The sequence below is a fragment of the Carlito syrichta genome, unplaced genomic scaffold, assembly GCF_000164805.1.
Source record: "Carlito syrichta isolate Samal-C Ts95f unplaced genomic scaffold, Tarsius_syrichta-2.0.1 Scaffold308162, whole genome shotgun sequence".
Lineage (NCBI taxonomy): Eukaryota > Metazoa > Chordata > Mammalia > Primates > Tarsiidae > Carlito > Carlito syrichta.
The window spans coordinates 210,865-230,864 of NW_007252258.1; the positions used below are offsets into that span (position 1 = coordinate 210,865).

A 20,000-nucleotide genomic window follows, 5' to 3' on the forward strand; every position below is an offset into this window, starting at 1 on the left:
CATAAGGCTCCCAAATGTGATCTGAGTTTGAACTGTGTTAAGTTTAAAGCCGAAACCGCAGTCTGTGAGAAACGGGAACATTGGATCCCTAGAGTCAGCCATGCCTGTCATATTCTCAGAACTTCATGCTTAGATCATCAAAATCCCTGCCAGTGGGTAATGCTAAACAACAAAGAAAGGAGGAGGGAATGGGCCTTCAGCTCCTGAACCAGCCTGGTGGTCTCAAGGTCCGCAGCCCGCCTGGATCCCTAACGCTCAGGCAGGCCTCCACGGCCGGCTCCCAACAACATATCTTGTTCTTTTGGCATTTTTATATCTAGTAACTATATGAAGTTTCTATGATGATAGCATTTCTGAAGAATACTTGAATGTTTAAAAATTAGTGGTGATTTTGGGTTAACAAGAGGTGAGTTAATTTTTTGGATGTGAGAAATTTGATTAGAGCTCTGGCAAGCAGCTGGAATAATGGCAATAGTTTTGTAATTTGTAGAGTTGGGAGAGTGCTAACCCTTCATTTTATGATCTAAACATTAAGTTGTTACAAACTGGTAACACTCTGTCAGGGCAGATTTGACTTTGTTTTTTATTTTGGTTGGATTTGCAGTAATTACTGGTGCCTTCTGCTATGATGTAGTTTTGGATAAGAGACTTGATGAGTGGATGCCAACAAAAGTAAGTGTATCTTTGGGGTATTAATTTTAGAGTCTCTGCCTTTCTATGTTAGAATGATTCCTATGTTAGTATTGAATGGTGTACTGCATGTTAAGAACATTTAAAATTGTCTATATCTACCTATTGTTGCTTTTCCTTTTTTATGAATTAAGAAAAGTAGATTTATTAAAGGAAAAATATATTGTGAAGGGCACACAGGCAGGACAACAGTGAGAGTGTCTGCTGTCTGTTGTTGCTTTTTCAGTATATTTAAGACAGAGGTGTATGAATGAGAGTATTCACAACAGCATGGTCAGTTGTCTTGAAGCTATATGTCCTGCCTGACCTTTTCTTAAAGTGCCTTTTTTTTAGATGAATTCACAGTACTAGGCACACAGTTTCATCTTATCTGGCTTATGGATAAATGCTTTTAAGTAAATGTTACTAAACGTTATTACTTTGATTTTTAAGGAGAATCTACGTTCCTTCACAAAGGACGCCCATGCTTTAATTTATAAAGATCTTCCATTTGAGACTCTGGAAGTTGAAGCAAAAGTGGCATTAGAAATATTTCAACACAACAAGTAAGTGTTAACCTCCCAGAATTTTATGTAATGAAGAATTCAGGTCTTAGTAATTTTTATATTTGAGGTACAGCACTTATCTTCTGCTCTAAGGTATCTTTTTCTGCAGTAGGCTGTTTACTTTTGTTCATCTCATTTATTTCACTGAGAAAAATGTTCCCTACCTCCCTTGATAGTTTTATCACTTTGTTTTACTCCTCTGTTTCTTAGGACAGCCTTTCTTGTTCTAGCAACACAGTGGTATGTTTCTCCTTTGTCTTCTCACCGTGAAGTGATAACATTCGTTAGGCGACTGTATCATTTTATGTACTTGGCAGTCTTTCTTTCCTATCCTTCCACTTTTTAAATGAAAAGGATAAAATTGAAAATGCAAGCAGTTTGGAAGGGAGATCACAGGTGAAGTAAAATGTTGACACAGCCAGGTCTTAGTCTTCTTCATGTTAATTATTTATTTGATGGATTTTCTTTGTCAGCACTTTAAAACCTGCCTGGCTTACCAGTTCCCTTTCTTGGAAAGCATTTAGTTCATCTTTTACTACTAGTTTTAAGAACCTAAACTAAATTTTACTATTAGTCTAATAGAATATTACGACTAATTAGAAAGGGAAATCTGTGCAGCAAAAAAATACTATAAGTACTATAATCTGAAGCCAAAATATGCACCTATAAATTGCTAAAGGTAATGGATTAGACTTTTTTTAGGTATATAGAAATTGAATTACAAATTCTCATAGGGACAGTTTATCATAGGTATATTCTTGGGTTAGTTTATGAGAGTTTTCTAGACTCATACTCTAACTGGGCACTTCTCAAAACAATATACTTCCTAATATTCTTTAATAATATATTGATATCTGAAAAGTGTGTACTGTGACTGAGTTTGGAGAACAGTAGCATAAAAAAATTTACTCATTGTACTTTGGGATCTCCCAAAGTCGATATAGAAAACAGTATTTTTCAAATGTATTGGTCCACGTTCCTGAAACATGTTTAGCATGTTCTGGAACCAGTGGACTTAGAAACCAGCTGTGATGTACTATTTTAACTGAACTAGTACAGATAGTGTTGTTGAACCAAACCACCATTTATAGCATTGATTCCATAAGAAAATTCCTTGGACTATCAGAACACATCAAGTCACTTTCTGTGCCTAAAGTCTAGGCACATGCTATCCAAAAGAAATATAATATGAGCCATTTGTGAATTTTTAAATTTTCTAATAGCTGTGTTTAAGAAAGTCAAAAGAAAAAAATGAATTTACTTTTAATTATTTTATTTAAATGGTATGCCTAAAGTGTTATTTCAATGTATGAGTAATGTTAAAAAATACTAATGATATTTTTACTTCTTTTTCACCCTAAGTCTTCAGAATCTGGTGTGTAGTTTACATTAAGGTACATTTTAATTAGGACTGAATACACTGAAGTGTGCCATAGCTACATTACTGGACAGTGTACATTTGACTTCCATTCTGTGTGCATTGAGATTTTCCTTTCCCCCACTTAACTGTGAAAATCTGGTATGGACTTCTGGGACTTTGTTCATTTAGTCGAGTGTGTAATAGGCGGAAGGGAACAGTTTTGGGGTAAGTTCGAGAGGACAGAAGAATGTTGGCTCATTGAAGGTGGGTCAGTGATTGGGTCTTTCTGCTGCAAGTGAAGGATGGGAAATTTTTATAGCTTTGGCTTACAAGGGCAGGATCATCTCTTAGAGGTGGGTCAGGAGGGACAAGTATTCAAGGAAATTAGCACCCTCAGAAATGCATGCGGGTCTATGACAGGAGGAATGTGACTGTCGGTGGATGTTTTTGCATAAACCAATGCTTTCCAATCTTGCCACATTACAGTGTGTGCATGCATGCATACGTGCTTGCGCGCTCTTTCTCTCACCCGCCCCCAGCACATATATTATCTTTGTTAACTACCCTGGACAAATACATAAAGCTGTTAATAGTAAATGATAAAGTAATGGTTTAAACTTGGACTGTGTGCTGTGTGGTTTCATCTACAGCTTTTAGCTGTACTGATAGAATCAGGTACATTTGAGAGGCATTTGGGCAGTAGAATTGACAGAACTTGATAATGAATTGGATGTAGGGGGGATGGTGGGAGAAGGAGGAATCAAGGGGATCTCCTAGGTTTTTCACTTGAACATGTGGTGGTTGGTATAGTCAGACAGGACAATGAGGAGGAAGAACAAGTTTGGGTGGGAAAAGAGGTTGTAATTTTTTTCAGTTTGGAAATTTGGGGGTTTAAGGTGCTTGTGGGACATCCTAGTGTGTATCCAGAAGTCTTTGATATACAGTTTGGTGCTCAGAAGAGGTAGGTGGAATTGAAGCAGAGATGTGGAAGATATAACTGCATAAGTAGTAGCTAAGGTTTGAAAATCAAGAGGCTAGTATAGGGAGGATGCTTAGAATGAAAAGAGAGCTTAGGATAGAATCCTTAAAGGGTAGAGAAAGACAAGAGTGGCCAGGGAGGTAGACGAACAAGCGGAGGGAATGCCATGAAAGCCTGTGGAAAGAACACTTTGAGAAGTGGAGGTGAACAGTAGTGTTAAGAGAATGAGAACTGAAAAGTGTCCATTAGGTTGACTTTGTTGATAACCATTTGGTAGAGTCATAAGACTGTGACCAGATTAAGGAAGGTGAAGAAGGGGAGGCTCCAAGTGTAAACCATTCTCAAAAAGATGGCTGAAGAGGAAGAGAAAGGCAGGTGTATTTAGAGTTAAATTTTTTTTAATCTTCACTGTTTTTCAGGTATAAAATAGATTTTATAGAAGAGAAGGCTTCTCAGAACCCCGAGAGAATAGTCAAGCTACACAGGTAAATAAAAGTCTAAAAACTGACTGTCATGTTCATTTAGAGTAAACCTTAGCTTTATTGTTTTCTAAATGAAGTGTGTGATTGAAATAGATGAATTTGTACCTGATTTTGTTACTATTATTTTCTATTGCTTTGTTCATTGTTTTGATATGGTGGTAAGTGGAAACTTTAAATTATCTTCGGGAACAGTTGTGGTTTCTGTTCCTCATTTTATTGTTTGCTAATTTGATTTCATTTCAAGAATTGAAAACCACTGTTTAAAATTCAATTTTTGGGAGTTAATTTTGAAATTGGGTGAGATAGTCATTGTTACAAATTGAGCATGATAGTTCATGTGTGTACAGAAATATGAATGCCAACTAATTAGTTATTATATGTGGTACCTGTAAGTAAATTATACCAGAATGTGTTTTCTGACACATGGGTTATGTTGACATTGTTCCATGGAAAGTGAGTCCCAAGATAGTGTATTATGCAGAAATGACTTAATGGCCTGGATCTGTTTTTTTAACCTCACATTTTCATCATTGGCACTTGACTTTTTTCCTCTAGAAATGGTTGATTGTTTCTGGAACACAATTTATCCTACTCTTGGCATGGGTTATTGTAAAGGTTGTAGGTTATCAGTTTTAGACCATTGGATCTGCTTGATAGCATTATGTGTTACATGACTCTTAAAAACCTTTGCATTTATATCAATGCTAATTAAGAAAAAGTTTCACTTGATTTAGTTTTCAAAGTTTTAGCCTCTTTACTTTAGATCACTATATCAGTTGTTAGAGACTGAATTGAGCCATAAGAATGTTCTTGTTTAGGGATTAAACAGGAAAGAGAATGAGTAGATTTCTTTTCAAACTGTTATCAGTGATGTTGAGGTCTTATTTTTTAAATCAAATCAGATTTGGTGACTTCATTGATGTGAGCGAGGGCCCTCTTATTCCAAGAACAAGTATTTGTTTCCAGTATGAAGTGTCAGCAGTTCACAATCTTCAACCCAACCAGCCAAGTCTTATACGAAGATTCCAAGGTCTTTCTTTACCCGTTCACTTAAGAGTAAGTAATGCTTAGAGTTCCAGTTCTTCCAGTTTGGGTATAATGTAATTCTGGATTTGATTTTATACCAATTTGAAGGATATAAATTTTAATTTTTCTTAAGTTGTGTGATACTAATATTTTGTAAACTTAATTATGATTAAAAACAAATTTGCCCAGGGTATAAGCATATAAAATAAACATTAGTTGAGAAAAATAAATCAAATTGAGAAAGTATTTTTAATTTTTCAAATTAGTATAGGTGAGAGTACATTGGAGAGCATATTGGTAAGACTTATTGGGATTGCCTTTTTTCCCTCACATTTGGCATGCTCTTCCCTCTAATTTTTTTTTTTTTTGAGTTGGAGTTTTACTCTGACACCCAGGCTGGAATGCAGTGGCACACTCCCAGCCTCCGCAGCCTCGACCTGCTGGGCTCAGGCAATCCTTCTGCCTCAGCCTTCCAAGTAGCCGGAACTACAGGTGCGCGCTGCCACACCCGGTTGATTTTTAAAATTTATTATAGAGATGAGGTCTCACCATGTTGCCCAGGCTGGTCTCGAACCTGTGGGCTCAGGCAATCCTCTCGTCTCAGCCTCCCAAAGTGCTGGGATTATAGGCTTGAGCCACTGAGCTCAGCCTTCCCTCTAATTTTAATGAGCTAGGACCCAAAGCCTATCATTTTCTACATTGCTCTCACCTCTTGCTGATTCTTTTTTAAAATTTAAATTTTTATTTTGAGATAATTGTATTTATAAGAAATAATACATAGAGCTCCCATATACCTTTACCCAATTTCTTCTATGGTAGCACATTGCAAAACAAAACTACAATCTAATAGTCAGGGTATGGACACTGATAGAGTGAAGATACAGAACAATCCCTTCAATACTCATTTACATCCACTTCGTGCAGCTGCCTGCCTCCTTACCCCTGGAAACTACTAATTTTGTCATTTTGAGAATATTATATGAATGGGATCAAACAATACATAATTTTTGAGGATTGGCATTTTTCACTCAGCATAATTTTCTGGAGATTCAACCAAGTAATCGAGTATATCAGTATTTCATTCTTGTTTATTGCTGAGTAGTATTTCTTGGTATGGATGTGCCACAGTTCATTCATCAAAGGATATCTAGGTTGTTTCTAGTTTTTTGGCTATTATGAACAAAATTTGGGTATAGGTTGTTATGAATGTATATTTTCTTTTCTCTGGGATAAATACCTAGGAGTGCAATTGCTGGGTCATTTGGTAGGTGTATGTTTGGTGTATTAACAAATTACCAAACTTGGCTGAGCATGGTGACTCATTCCTGTAATCCCAGTGCTTTGGGAGACTGAACTGGGAGGATCACTTGAGGCCAGGCATTTGAGACAAGCCTGGGTTACATAGTCAGATCCTGTGTCAACAAAAAATAATAAAAATTAGCCAGGCATGCACCTTTAATTCCAGCCACTCGGGAGGCTTAGGGAGAAGGATTGCCTGAGTTCAGGAGTTTAGGGCTGCAGTGAGCTATGATTGTGCCACTGTATTCCACCCTAGGTGACAGAATGAGACCCTGTCTCAAAACACACAAAAAACTACCAGACTGTTCCAGAGTGGCTGTGCCATTTTGCATTCCCACCAGCAACATATTAGTGATTTTTTTTCCACATCTTTGCCAGCAGTTGATACTGTCACTATTTTGCCATTCTGATAGGTTTGCAGTGATTTCTCTTTTGTAGTTTTAATTTGCATTCCCCTACCAGCTAATGGTGTTGAACATTTTTTCATATACTTGTTTGCCATCTGTATAATATCTGCATTTGTGGAATGTCTGTTCGTGTCTTTTCCTTGTATTCTAATTGGATCATTTTACTTTTTTACAGTTAAGTTTTGGGAGTTCTTTATATATTGTTATTAGTCCTTTGTTACATAAGTAGTTTGCAAGTTACTCTTTCTCTGTAGTTTGTTTTTGTGTTGTAGCTTGTCTTTTCATTCTTTTAACAGTGTTTTGCAGAGCAGAAGTTTTAATTTTGATGAAATCAGTTTGTCAGTTTTTTCTTTTAGGGATCATGTTTTTGTGTTATAATTTTACACCTAAGTCTGGTCCATTTGCATGAATTTTTCTACAAAGTGAAAGATTTATGTTGAAGTTCATTTTCTTGCCTATAATATGTCAAATTACTCTTGCACCATTGATTGAAAAACTGTACTTCCTCCACTGAATTACTTTTGTATCTTTGTTAAAATCAGCTGGGCATATTTGTGTGGGTCTGTTTTGGGGTTCGCTATCTTGTCCCATTGATCACATATGTGTATTTGTCCACCAATACCACACAGTCATGATTACTGTAGCTATAAATAGGTCATGAAATCATGTAGAATAATTCCTCCTATGTTATTATTCTTATATAAAAATTCTCTTAATGGTTCTAGTTTCTTGTTGCCTCTCCATTTAATTTTAGGATAGTCTTTTCTATGTTGACAGAGTCATGCCAAGATTCTAGTAGGAATTCATTAAATCTGTATAGCAACCTATGGAGAATTGACATTTTTTTCTATGTTGAATTTTCCTATCTATGAACTTACTATATCTTTTCATTTATTTAGATCTCCTTTCATCTTTTTATTTTTTTGAGTCAGGGTCTTACTCTGTCACCCAGGCTGGAGTGCAGTGGCACAATCATGGCTCATTGCAGTCTCCACTTCCTGGGCTCAAGTGATCCTCTTGCTTCAGCCTCCTGAGTAGCTGCAACTTCAGGCATGTGCCAACACGTCCAGTTAATATTTTGATTTTTTGTAGAGATGAAGTCTCGCTATATTGCCTAGGCTTGTCTTGAACTCCTGGGCTCAAGCAATCCTCCTGCCTTGGCCTTCTGAAGTGCTGGGATTATAGGTGTGAGCCACCATACCTGGCCCATTTCTTTCATTTTGTAATTTTTTGCACACTTCTTTTACCTGTTTGATTTTTTCCCACATACCTACTTCCTTTCCTAGCCTTCTCCATTTCAGTAAATGACACCATCACCTATCTGGTGTTTGAGCAAGTCCTTTCAACAATTAACTCTAAAACTTTCTAAGTCCATCCACTGCACAGCATCCCATCTACTGCTGCTTCCCTTATCCAAGTCTTTCTCTTCACTCCTCTTCCTTACTTTTACTCTTATCCTCCATAGTGCATTCTCTACTTAGTAGACAAAATGTTTATGCATTGCCTCTGCTCCAGACTTTTCATTGACTTCCTTTGAATAAATCCCAACCTTTTACCGTGTCTCACCAAGTCCTGCTTATGTAGCCTCTGATTGCTTCTCTGACTTTATCTCACACCGCTCTCTTCTTCACCTACTGTGTTCCAGCCCCACCTTAAGGCCTCTACACCAGCTGTTCATTCTGCCTGAGTCAGGCATGGTTTTCGCTTTAAACATACCATGTTGTTCTTTCTCCAGAAGGGTTTCAGTGCTGATACTTAGCAATTTTACCTTTTATTTTAGATTTCACGAGCTCATTTCAGTGTGAAATGGTTCATTGGCCCACCCATATGTCTTGGTATTTCTTTCAGTTGACTTCATAAAATTGATGTGATCATTATACATTTTGCATACTTTTTACTGTTGTCTTTGTTAGGTTTGCTTGTTTTTTTTTTTTTTTTTTGAGTTGGAGTCTCACTCTGTCGCCCAGACTGGAGTGCAGTGGCCGCTCCCGGCCACCGCAGCCTCGACCTGCTGGGCTCCGGCGATCCTTCCGCCTTAGCCTTCCAAGGAGCTGGAATTACAGGCATGCACTACCACGCCCGGCTGATTTTTTGATTTATTGTAGAGATGAGGTCTCGCTGCCCAGGCGGGTCTCGAACCCACGGGCTCAGGCAATCCACTCACCTCAGCCTCCCAAAGGCGCTGGATTACAGGCTGAGCCATCGAGCCCGGCTGGTTTGCTTGTTCTTTAGAATAATTTGCTGAATGCTCTGGCTCTGCCTTTTCATTATGAAGATGTCACAGTTGGTTCTTAATGACCATCTTCTTGTGATTGCTTATTATTTGAATAATGATTTCTAGCATGTTGAAATTGGCTAGTTAAGGAGAGAATTGCAATCTACAGGAAAGTGGGGCAGATCTTGCTTTCCTTTAGAAGGAATGTTTTCTATGATGGAAATGATTAAGGGGGACAAAAGAGGGAGAATGGTATGTTCAATGCTTCAGTCTATCTTAACTGCTAAGCAAAGCAGCTATTCTAAATAGTACCTTTTTTCCTTACTCTGACCCACTTTTGTAACACTTAGCTACATTAGTTATGCCTAGCTTTTTAAAATTTGTTTTGTTTTAAAAGCTGCATTAAACTCAGTCCCTTTTACTTTACTTTACAGCTTTATTTAATTCATAGCAAATCTTTTCTTTTTAAGGCACATTTCACGATATGGGATAAACTATTGGCAAGATCTCGGAAAATGGTAAGTGTGTAGAACAGCTAATTAGTACTCTTCTATGACCTAAATTTTTATGGAATTTAAACAACAACAAGCAAAGGGAAAAAAGAAAGAAAGAAATAAAGAAAAAAGACTAAGTTGTCTCAGTAGTCAAAGTGGTGTTGCGATTATTTACTCCAAAAGATTTTTGGCAAGAGTAAAGTTGTAATTTGTCAATTCTCTTTTGATTTTATTTATTAACATCATGAAAATGATACTATAGAACTTGAAATAAGAATATTACTATATAGTAGTAAGTGTTCTTAATAGTTGTAATGATAATAACTAGGTCTTATGATAATTGTTTTGTAAACATAGGGAACATTTAAAAGATTAAGATTTGTGAAATATATTTTAAAATTGCCTTATCTATTGATATTAAATGTGCAAATGTCCTGAAAAACCAGATTTGAATGATTGTCTTTCTGTAGTTTATTTTGTCATTAGCATTTATATTTCATGAGTAGGAGTGATTCTATTTCTTGACAAACTATCCCTATTCATTGTTTCATAGGCTAAGTGTGCCTCTTTTACTTAGGTTATCTGAAAGCTGTCCTGTGTAATCTGGCTTCTGTAGGCCTTCCTCCTTTCGCTAATCTTCCAGGACTCTACAAACACTCTAGTCAAGCTGGTAGGCACAGTGAGCAGGACACATCACATTTTCAAGTTTGTGTATTTCTTCATGACAGTTCCTCCACCTGAACTCCATTTCCCATTCTCCTCCTAACTATCTACATCATACTCATTCTTTCATACCTCACCCAAATCTTCTCCATGTTACAGTCTCAGAGTAATTGCCTAACAAATAGTTACCCATTCACATAATTTCGTGCTTGATTGTATACCTCTTTATATTGTTTTTTTTATTGTTTTCTATGCTTATATTTTTATCTTCTGTCTGTTAACCCATTCTGGGTTTGTTAGATTTGTGTAATCCCAAATTTTGAACAGAACATTAGTACATAGAGTACATTACCTAATAAATATTTATTAGCTATTTTTCATAATGACATATAAGCCTAGTCTTTATTAACAAATTGATCAATAGAAATTTTTGCTTAGGGACTTAGTCATAATTTTCTTGTGTAAAGATTATGTATTATTTTTTTCTCATGAAAAGAAAGTATATTTGAATGGATGGAATAATCTTGCTATTTTGGTTGATTACAATGATCATTTTAGATTAAGAAACTAGAGAAGCAGTGGGTGTCTAAGAAATGGTTTGGAAAATTCAAGAAGCACTTTCAGTAACTGAACACTTTAAATAACAGAGCACTTTAAAGGAATAACTGAGCACTCTAAAGGAAGGAAAAAATGTAGAAAACTGGTAGAGACAATAACTTACCTAGAATATCTAGTAAAGTCAGTCAGTAGATTTTTTTGAAACATTTATTCTGGTTTAGTTGCTTTTGTCTAAGTCATTTTGCTTGTCTGAAGGAAGTAGATTAAACACATGGTTCCATGTTCAACTAATAGAGATTATTGGGTGTTTATTGTGTGCCAGGTACTGTTACATTTTGGAGGTATGAAAATTAACAAAATGTACCTGCTGCCTCAAGGAAGTTAGTTTATGGGATAACTAGACTCATAAGCAGACCTTTTAGGTATAGATGTGGGGCTCTGTCATAAAGAAGGACCCAGTCAAACTGGAGAGTTAGTTAATGAGGAATTCCCAGAAATTGCAGTCTCTCTTTTTTTTTTTGAGTCAGTCTCACTTTGTCACCCAGGCTGCAGTGCAGTGGCATGTTCACTGCCACCACAACCTTGACCTGCAGGGCTTAGGCAATTTTTCCGCCTCAGTCTTCCATGTAGCTGGAAACACAGACATGCACAATCATGCTTGGCTAATTTTTTTGATTTAGTATGGAGACTAGGTCTTGCCAAATTTGCCTGGGCTGGTCTTGAACCCATGGGCTCAGGCAATCCTCTTACCTCCACCGGCCGAAGTGCTGGCATTACAGGTGTGAGCCACTGTGCTTGGCTAATTGGAATCTCTTAAGCTGTTTTTAAAGAATGAGTGAAAGTGGGCTGGGTAGATAATTTGTTGGGGGGATGGCTTGGTTTTCTTAGAAAAGCCGCTTGCCTAGAGACATGGAGGAGTGGAGAACTTGGTGAATGACAGTTCTTTTATTTTTTATTTTTTTTGAGTTGGGAGTCTCACTCTGTTGCCCAGACTGGAGTGCAGTAGCCGCTCCCGGCCACTGCAGCCTCGACCTGCTGGGCTCCGGCGATTCTTCTGCCTCAGCCTTCCGAGTAGCCGGAATTACGGGCATGCGCTACCACGCCTGGCTGATTTTTTTGATTTATTGTAGAGATGAAGTCTCGCCAAGTTACCCACGTGGGTCTCGAACCCATGGGCTCAGGCAATCCACTCACCTCAGCCTCCCAAAGAGCAGGATTAAAGGCTGAGCCACTGAGCCTGACTGACAGATCAATTTCAATGTCTAGGTCACATGTAGGGTAGGTGATGAGTCAGTCCAAAGAAGTTTGTTGTAAGTGGAATATGAGGCACTCGTCTTCCATGCTGTGAAACTCTCCTTCCCCAGCTCCTCAAGGCGATAGAGGGTAACTGGAAAATTTTGAGTAGGGAAATGACCTGTTGACCAGCTCTTCCTGTTTAAAAGTTCTTTCTGGGGGCAGCATGGAATTTATTAATAGCTATGATTTAAGCCAAGAGTTGTCTTAGGAGGATAGAAAAGGATGAGTTCAGCCATGGCAGTGAGAATGACTGAGTTACTTAGGTTGACGTAATGAACTGTCGGGAATCTGCAGGTAGGAAGGGACTGAACTCTTGAATGCTGGTCTTAACCAGCTGGGTAGAGCCCTTTCCCGGGGTAGATAATGCAGGACGTGGGCTAGATAATGCAGGTTTTGGGGTGCTGAGGAATTCAGATTCAGCTGTTTATTTGATGAGTCTGAGTAATGTAGACTAGAGATAGGGATGTGTATAGATATCTATTTAAACTAAATCTGTAATATGCTCTGTTCTAAATAGAATTATACCTCAGAAGAAAACAAATTGGCTTAAAATACTTTGTTTTAGCACTTGAGGTATTTTTCTTATAATAATGATATTGTTTTATAGATGAAAAGTAAAACGACCCACTTGAGAAGCCTAGGTGTAATATGCCTCGACTACATTTTTGAATGGAATTATTATACTTTACCTGATAATTTATATTGGTAATTTGGCCCTTAAGTCTTTTTCTACTTAAATTTCCATGATCGTTACTATAGCAGGAGAAAGACAAAGGGTCATTGAAGAGAATGATTGTGGAATGATTGAAAATGGGGGGAGGGGAGAAGAGTAAAACTGAAAGTGGTTATTAGGAAAATAAAATTATTCATGTTTTTACAGGTAACTGAAGATCCAACTAAACCGACAGAGGAAAGTGCATCTACCTGATAACTTTCTAAAATTTAAATATGTATAGTAAATTAAAATAAAAGTTTTTAATGCAATGTTTATGTGTGCTTATAACGATCAACTCTTTTTCTTCCTAAGATTGATATGTTCCTTACTTTTCCTTTCTCTAAAGGATGAAATATTTTATATTGCTCACAGTAAAAACTTCATGTAAAACAACTCACTCCTCTCCTGTTCCATGGGTTCAACACTTTTGCAAATGTACACATACTTGTTTGCATTTTTTTTTTTTTTTGCTACTTGAATAACAGTGCAGCAAACATCCTTGTGCAAAATGGACAGTGTTTGTAGATAGAAAAATAATGCTATTAATTGAATATTTACTATGTGCTGGGCCTTATGCTAAACCCTTCACTTGGAACCTTTCTGATCCTCATAACAACTTGTTGAGGTGTTTCTAGCTTTTAAGTGAGGAAACTGAGAGAGCCTAAGATAACTTTTAAACAGAAATAGTTGATCAACAGGTCATTTTCCTACTCAAAATTCTCCAGTTACCCTCTATAACCTTGAGAGTGGGGAAACGCCTGTTGAGAAGGTGTTTCTAGTTCTTAAGTGAGGAAACTGAGAGCATAGAGCTTGCATGTGGCAAAGCTGGAATTTAAACTGAGGCAGTTTCACTCCCATGCTCTTATGTACTGCTTTATGCCCTCATTTGTAAGTTGTTTTGTAGGAATAGGTTTCTGGCAGTGGAATTATTGACACATGCTACCAAATGCTGCCCTCCCAAAGGTTTTGCCAAATGCTAACCTCCAACAACTGTGTCTAAAAACGCTTGTTTCCCCACACCTTGAGTAAGCCTTGGTTATCAGTCTTTTAAAACTATTTTGCCAAAAAATTCCTTCCTGCTCCAGTCTGGACAGGATTTCTGGGTCTGGTGTACAGACTTCCTCTGAAGACCTAATTTTTTTTTTTCCCTGCTTGGAGCCTATTTTTTTTTCCCTCTGGAGTCCATATATTCCTGTTTCTTGATGAACTTTCTCATTTTACTGGCATTTGACTCTTAAGTCCTAGGAAAACATATCAAGAAGTAAGCCTTTTCATGCCTAAAGTGGCTTTGTTTTACACTTACATTTGATGAACTATTTGGCTAGGTATAGAATTCTAGATTGAAAAATAATTTTCTGTTAGAACTTTGAAAGCAGCCCAGTTGTCTTTTGGCATCTGGTATTACTATTATTAAGTCCAGTTCTTTTTCCTTTTTATTTTTTTATTTTATTTTATGTTTTGAGTTGTAGTCTCACTCTGTCATCCAGACTGGAGTGCAGTGGCACACTCCCGGCCACCACAGCCTCAACCTGCTGGGCTCCGGCAATCCTTCCACTTTAGCCTTCCAAGGAGCCGGAACTACAGGCACGCGCTACCACACCCGGCTAGTTGTTGATTTATTGTAGAGACAAGGTCTCGCCAAGTTGCCCTGGTGGGTCTCGAACCCATGGGCTCAGGCAATCTACTCACCTTGGCCTCCCAAAGTGCTGGGATTGCAGGCTGAGCCACCAAGCCTGGCCTCTTTTTTCCTTTTTAAATAGGTTGTCTGCATCCCCCTCCCTCAACACACACTGGACACTTTTATGACCTTATTATTCCTAGTGTTGTAAAATTCTAAAATTTCATATCTAGGTCTTCAGTCACTTATTCTGCTTGGTACTCAGGAAGTCCTTTCAATTTTAGACACCTCTCTTCAGGACTAAGAAATGCTTTACTTTGTGTCTTCCTCTTTCTTTTCTTCATTTTTTCTCTTATAACTTTTAGTTGGATTTGTATCTTTGGTATTGGTCCCCTGTAATTTTTCCTCCCTCTGCCATTTTTCCTGCATCTAGTCTTTATAGTCTTTTTTTTTTTTGTCAGAATCTATTGTCCAGGCTGGAGTACAGTGGCACACTCATGGCTACTGTAGTCTCAACCTGCTGGGCTCAGGCAATCCTTCTACTTCAATGTTTCAAGTAACTGGAACTACTGGTGTACACCACCATGCCTGGCTAATTTTTTGATTTGTTGTAGAGACAAGGTCTTGTCAAGTTGCCCAGGCTAGTCTTGAACCCCTGGGCTTAGGCATTCCTCTTGCCGCAGCCTCTCAAATAGCTGGGATTACAGGTGTGATCCATTGTGCCTACCCAGATATTTTTGTTTTCAAATAAAGAAAAAGCTACATATTTATTGAAGGTCTTCTCATGTCATTCCCCCTCCCTTTCAAGAAGAACCTCTGTCCGTACACATCCTTACCCTTTATGGTTTTATATTTTTATTATAATATTTAGTATTCTCTATAGAAGCAGACCGTGCCATCATCTTTGCTAAATATTATTAATTGGTCATCACAATAGTTGTACCAATTTCCTCTCTATCAGCAGTATGAGGATTTGTTTTCTCAACTCCTCCACTAATAATTATTTTCAGACACCCAAATGTTGTTGGTTGGACACGTGTGATCTGATTTAATTTGCTTAATACTGAGCATATAGCACTAATAAGCATCTTTTCATTTGTTTATTCTCTGATAAGGTTTCCTCTTCTATAAGTTACCAGTTTATAACCTTTACCTATTTTTTTTAAGTTGGATCATTGGCCCTCTCATATTAATAGGTGTTCTTTATATATTCAGAAAGGTAAACCTTTGTCACTGCACATATCTTCTTTGGCTTACCTTTTAACTTTGCTTATGCTGTCTTTAATATTAATGTGGTCAAGATGATTTCATTCCTTTCCTTTATGATTTATATTTAAGAAATTTCAGAAAGCTTTCCCTAACTTGAAGTTATAAGATATCCTGTATTTTTTTGTATTAAAGTCTTGCTTTTCCTATTTAATTGTTTAATTCATTTGAAGTTTATTTTTGCATATAGAGTGAGGAAAGGGAGCTGATTTTGAATCGTCCTCTCTCCGACATGGCTAGTAGGTTATCCTGGACCACGATTTCCTCTCTGCTCTTGGTGTTTATGCTACTCTGTCATAGATCAAGCTCCTTAGATGTCTGGGTCTGCTTCACTAGTCCATTTGTTTATCTCTGTGCCATGGTCACACAACTTTAATGACTATAACTTTATAACACATTTTGATTTCTGGTACAGTGAGTCCTCCACCCCTATTTCTTTTAAAACTTGTCGTTATTATTGTAGGATTGGCTTGTTATCTTCTGATTTGTTGTAAAATCCATTTTGTTTGATACTGATGTTTCTATATCAGGTTTTCTTAATGAGTGGTAAACATTTTTCTATTCCTTTCAACCACTTTTTTTTTTTAGTCCAAGCCTCACTCTGTTGTCCAGGGTGGAGTACAGTGGCACTATCACGGCTCACCACAGCCTTGATCTCCTTGGCTCAGGCGATCCTTCTGCCTCAACCTCCTGAGTAGCTGGGACTACAGGTGTGTACTACCACACCTGGCTAATTTTTCAATTTTTTGTAGAGACGAGGGGTTGCCTTGTTGCCCAGGCTGGTCTCAAACTCCTTGGCTCAAGTGATGTCGCTTTGGCCTCCCAGAATGCTGGGATCATAGGCGTGCACCACTGTACCTGGCCCCTTCAACTTTTTCATGTCATTATAGTTTAAATTTTCTTTCAAAAAGAGCATAGAGAAATTTGTTTGTTTATTATTATTAAACCCATTCTCCTAAAATGATTGTGGATTTGACAATTTCTCCTTGTGGTTAGTATCAGTATCTGCTTATTTTATTTTAAGATTATTTTGCTAGTACCATGTGTTCTGGTTTGGGATTTTCATAATGTGCTGGTAAATTGCTTTTTATCAGTAAATAGTGGTCCTCTCTATGCCATGAATAATGATTTTACCCTTTAATTTTCTTAATCTGTTTATGAAAAAATCTGGTTCTATCATTGCACTCGGTTTTTGTTAGTATTTGCCAGTATATACTTACTTTGAACCATTTTATGTTATTAGGTTTTAAGTCTATCCTTTGTAAATATCATAAAACTGTTATTATTTTTTTTAAATCTAATCTTAGAATTAGTCTTCTAATAGATAAATTTTAATTCCTATACACTTTACTACAATTATCATTTCTTTGCATTCTTTTTTGCCATATATTGGGATTGTTCTAGTTTTCCCTGCCTTCCTCCCTTTTACTTTTTGTTTTAGAACTTAATATTTTGTTTTTAGGTGTACCATTATTTAATCTATTCCACATTGATAGTTGATTTTTAATTTTAGTTACTATAATAATACTTCAGTTAGTAATCTTATACGATTCCACATGTGTGCTGGTAGATATGTAAAATACATTCTTACAGGTTACTACAGGTCAAAGGGTATGTGCATTTTAAATTATGATAAGTATAGACAATATCTTTTTAAAGATAAATTTATCCAATGAGATTTTATATTTTGTATATGGTTAAAGATGTTGAAGGAAAAGGCAACTATTTAGTTTTACAGGTGGCTAATACTGCAGTGCACATCTCCAAGTTGAGTGTTATTATGTCAAGATTGCCTGTAGACACAAAAATACTGAGGATAAAATTTCACATATATGTTTTTAATAATGGAAGTTTCTTAAAATGAACATGGATACTGCCTTTCTGATCTGCAGAATTTAGGGAAAATCAAATAGATGATTGAGCTGTCTGTAATGAATCCATACAAGTCAACTGGGAAAACAGTTCCTCAGACTGAGTCACACATATGCCAGGTACAGGCAGTCTCCAACATCAGAACAAGTTGAGTTTCCAAAATCAGTGGAGACTTGGACACATTTTCCCATTCAATTTAAGCAATGGAGCGAGGCCCTGGAATGTAGAAGAGTTTAAAAAAATGTCTCCTTTCTTACAGGAGCTCATTCTGGAAGAGGATATGTGTACAAAGATAATGCAAACATGGGCACAACGTGAAGCACTTTTATAGGGGAGCTATACACTGTGCTTTGGGAGGGTGGAGGAGAAAGATCACTTCTGGCTGTAACCCCTTTCAGAGTTCTTTTAATATGCGCTTGGCAAGGGTTGAGGGATCAGAAATTGCTGAGCTGCCAGCCTTTGGGAAAGGGCAGAATTTTCCTAAGTGGAGACTGAGTATTATGATTGTTGAAGCCTTGGCAGCACAGGTGAGGAGGGGTTATGGGATGACAGTGACATTTGGGATTGTCCTATTAGCCCACTCCCTGAAGGCAGGGTCTGGCACTCAATCTCTTCTCTTGACCTTCCCTCTCTACTACACTAAGCAGCAGCTGATACTTTGGGACTAGTTTGTACCATGTCATTGGTTGGTTGCAGCTGGTTTCAGTGGGAGACTTTGAAGTCAGGTGGACTTTATTGAGGTGGTTAGCATGGTTTTGGTGGGGAGGGCTGATGAGGCTTGGGAATTGCTGCTTATCTCCAAAGAGGTCAACCACAGGACCTGTCTTATCACTCAGCCCACGTTGCAAACTCTGTCATTACACAGAGTGTGCAAGCAGACATTAGATATGGATGTTGCAGGATCTCTGCTGAGCACCACTCCTGGTAACCACATCAACAGCAGCCCTGTGTATAAACCACTGTTTCTGAGTTAGTTTATGAACCACCTGCATCTGCATCACTTTGTCAGCCTGGTTAAAATAGAGTATCCTCAGCTCCATTACAGAGTCTCTGGGGATGGGAGCCTGGGAGCCTGTGCCTTGACAAGCTTCCCAGGGGTAGAGAATCACTGCCTTTGTTCTTCAGTTATTTGCAGAACTTTTCAGTTAATTATTTGCTATGATGGACTTTTACCAAAGATTGCCTCTTTCAGCCCAGTTGTGTAGTGAATGTGAAACGTTCATTGTATTTCAATTCATTTGTTTTTAGAATTGGACTTGGAATACTAATGGTGTGATCCAGTCAGTATACATTTGACTGGGATATGAATATGCAAGATGGTGGTTTTCCCTCAAGAGTATCAGTTTTTCTAATGCAGTGACTCATACCTGGTAACACATTAGGATTCTCTGAGTTAAGTGCCAAGGAGTAGGAGATCTCTGTGCATTGCAGAGAAGGGAGGAAGAATGATGAAAGATATAGAAGACACCATTGTGATGATATCTGAGGAGTCCACCTTAAAACATCCAGTAGTTCTATGTGTTAGACAGGTGAAGGCTAATATTGGAACACTTCGATCTGTTAAAATGCACAGTAACATTACAATTAAAAAGCTCTTTATGTGAACAGTATTTCTTTTATTGCTATGGTAGAATTTGAAACTCAAAGTGGAAAGAAAACTGAACTCTTATGTGTAAGTTTTACCCATTGGTATCACTGTTTTCCAGTCATTTTTAATAGAGAGCAACATACCTGGTCTAGCTTTTTGTGCATGCTTTCCATCTATAGACTCTATTTTTCTTCACGCTCCTTTTTCTCTTAAAGTTTCCCACTTTCTTTGAGGTATTGGCTATCATCAATATTCAGAAAATTTATAATATTCTATGTTCTGTGTACTTTAGTCTCCTGATTTCACTTTTTCCCTCTTAATTCTTATGTTTTTCTCCCTTATTTTTTTTTAGTTATTGGGTCCATCAAACTGTTGAAAGTGAATAGGAAGACTTTGTCTCTAATTCAGCAAATTTCTGGGGAAGTGGGTCAGATGCTACACAAACGTCATAACATTTTGTAATTTTTTTTTTGAGTTGGAGTCTCACTTTGTCACCCAGACTGGAGTGCAGTGGCCGCTCCCGGCCACTGCAGCCTCGCCTGCTGGGCTCCGGCGATCCTTCCGCCTCAGCCTTCCAAGTAGCTGGAACTACAGGCGCGCGCTACCGCGCCCAGCTGATTTTTTTTTTTTGATTTATTGTAGAGATGCGGTTTCGCTGCCCAGGCGGGTCTCGAACCCACAATCCACTCACCTCAGCCTCCCAAAGGCGCGGGATTACAGGCTGAGCCACCGAGCCCGGCTACATTTTGTAATTTTTAAAAAAGGAACCCATGTCCTGCGTAATTTAGTGTTTCGTTCAATTCAATCTTCTGTGTAAAAAAATGACTTGCTATTTATTACCTTCCCCAATCCCGAAAGAACACTCTTCCACTTAAACTATCCTTAGTCACTTTGACACCACACTTCCTTGTTACTTACCCCTTCCTC

At 37.8% G+C, this 20,000-nt stretch overlaps 1 protein-coding gene across 3 annotated transcripts in view; it reads left to right on the forward strand.

Annotated features, from left to right (window-relative positions):
- The window catches only part of MRPL39 (mitochondrial ribosomal protein L39), a 20,595-nt gene extending 7,597 nt beyond the window's left edge, over positions 1-12,998 (forward strand). The window contains exons 5-10 of one of the 3 annotated variants that reach the window (XM_008065148.2): positions 605-672; positions 1,123-1,235; positions 3,994-4,059; positions 4,959-5,112; positions 9,474-9,521; positions 12,895-12,994. In XM_008065148.2, the coding sequence (XP_008063339.1) occupies positions 605-672; positions 1,123-1,235; positions 3,994-4,059; positions 4,959-5,112; positions 9,474-9,521; positions 12,895-12,942 (497 nt within the window). In that variant the 3' untranslated portion in view covers positions 12,943-12,994. Of the gene's footprint in view, positions 1-604; positions 673-1,122; positions 1,236-3,993; positions 4,060-4,958; positions 5,113-9,473; positions 9,530-10,225; positions 10,239-12,894 lie in introns of those variants that run through there. The other 2 variants (XM_021716103.1, XM_008065146.2) reach the window with 2 other exon arrangements.
- Positions 12,999-20,000: the final 7,002 nt, after the last annotated feature.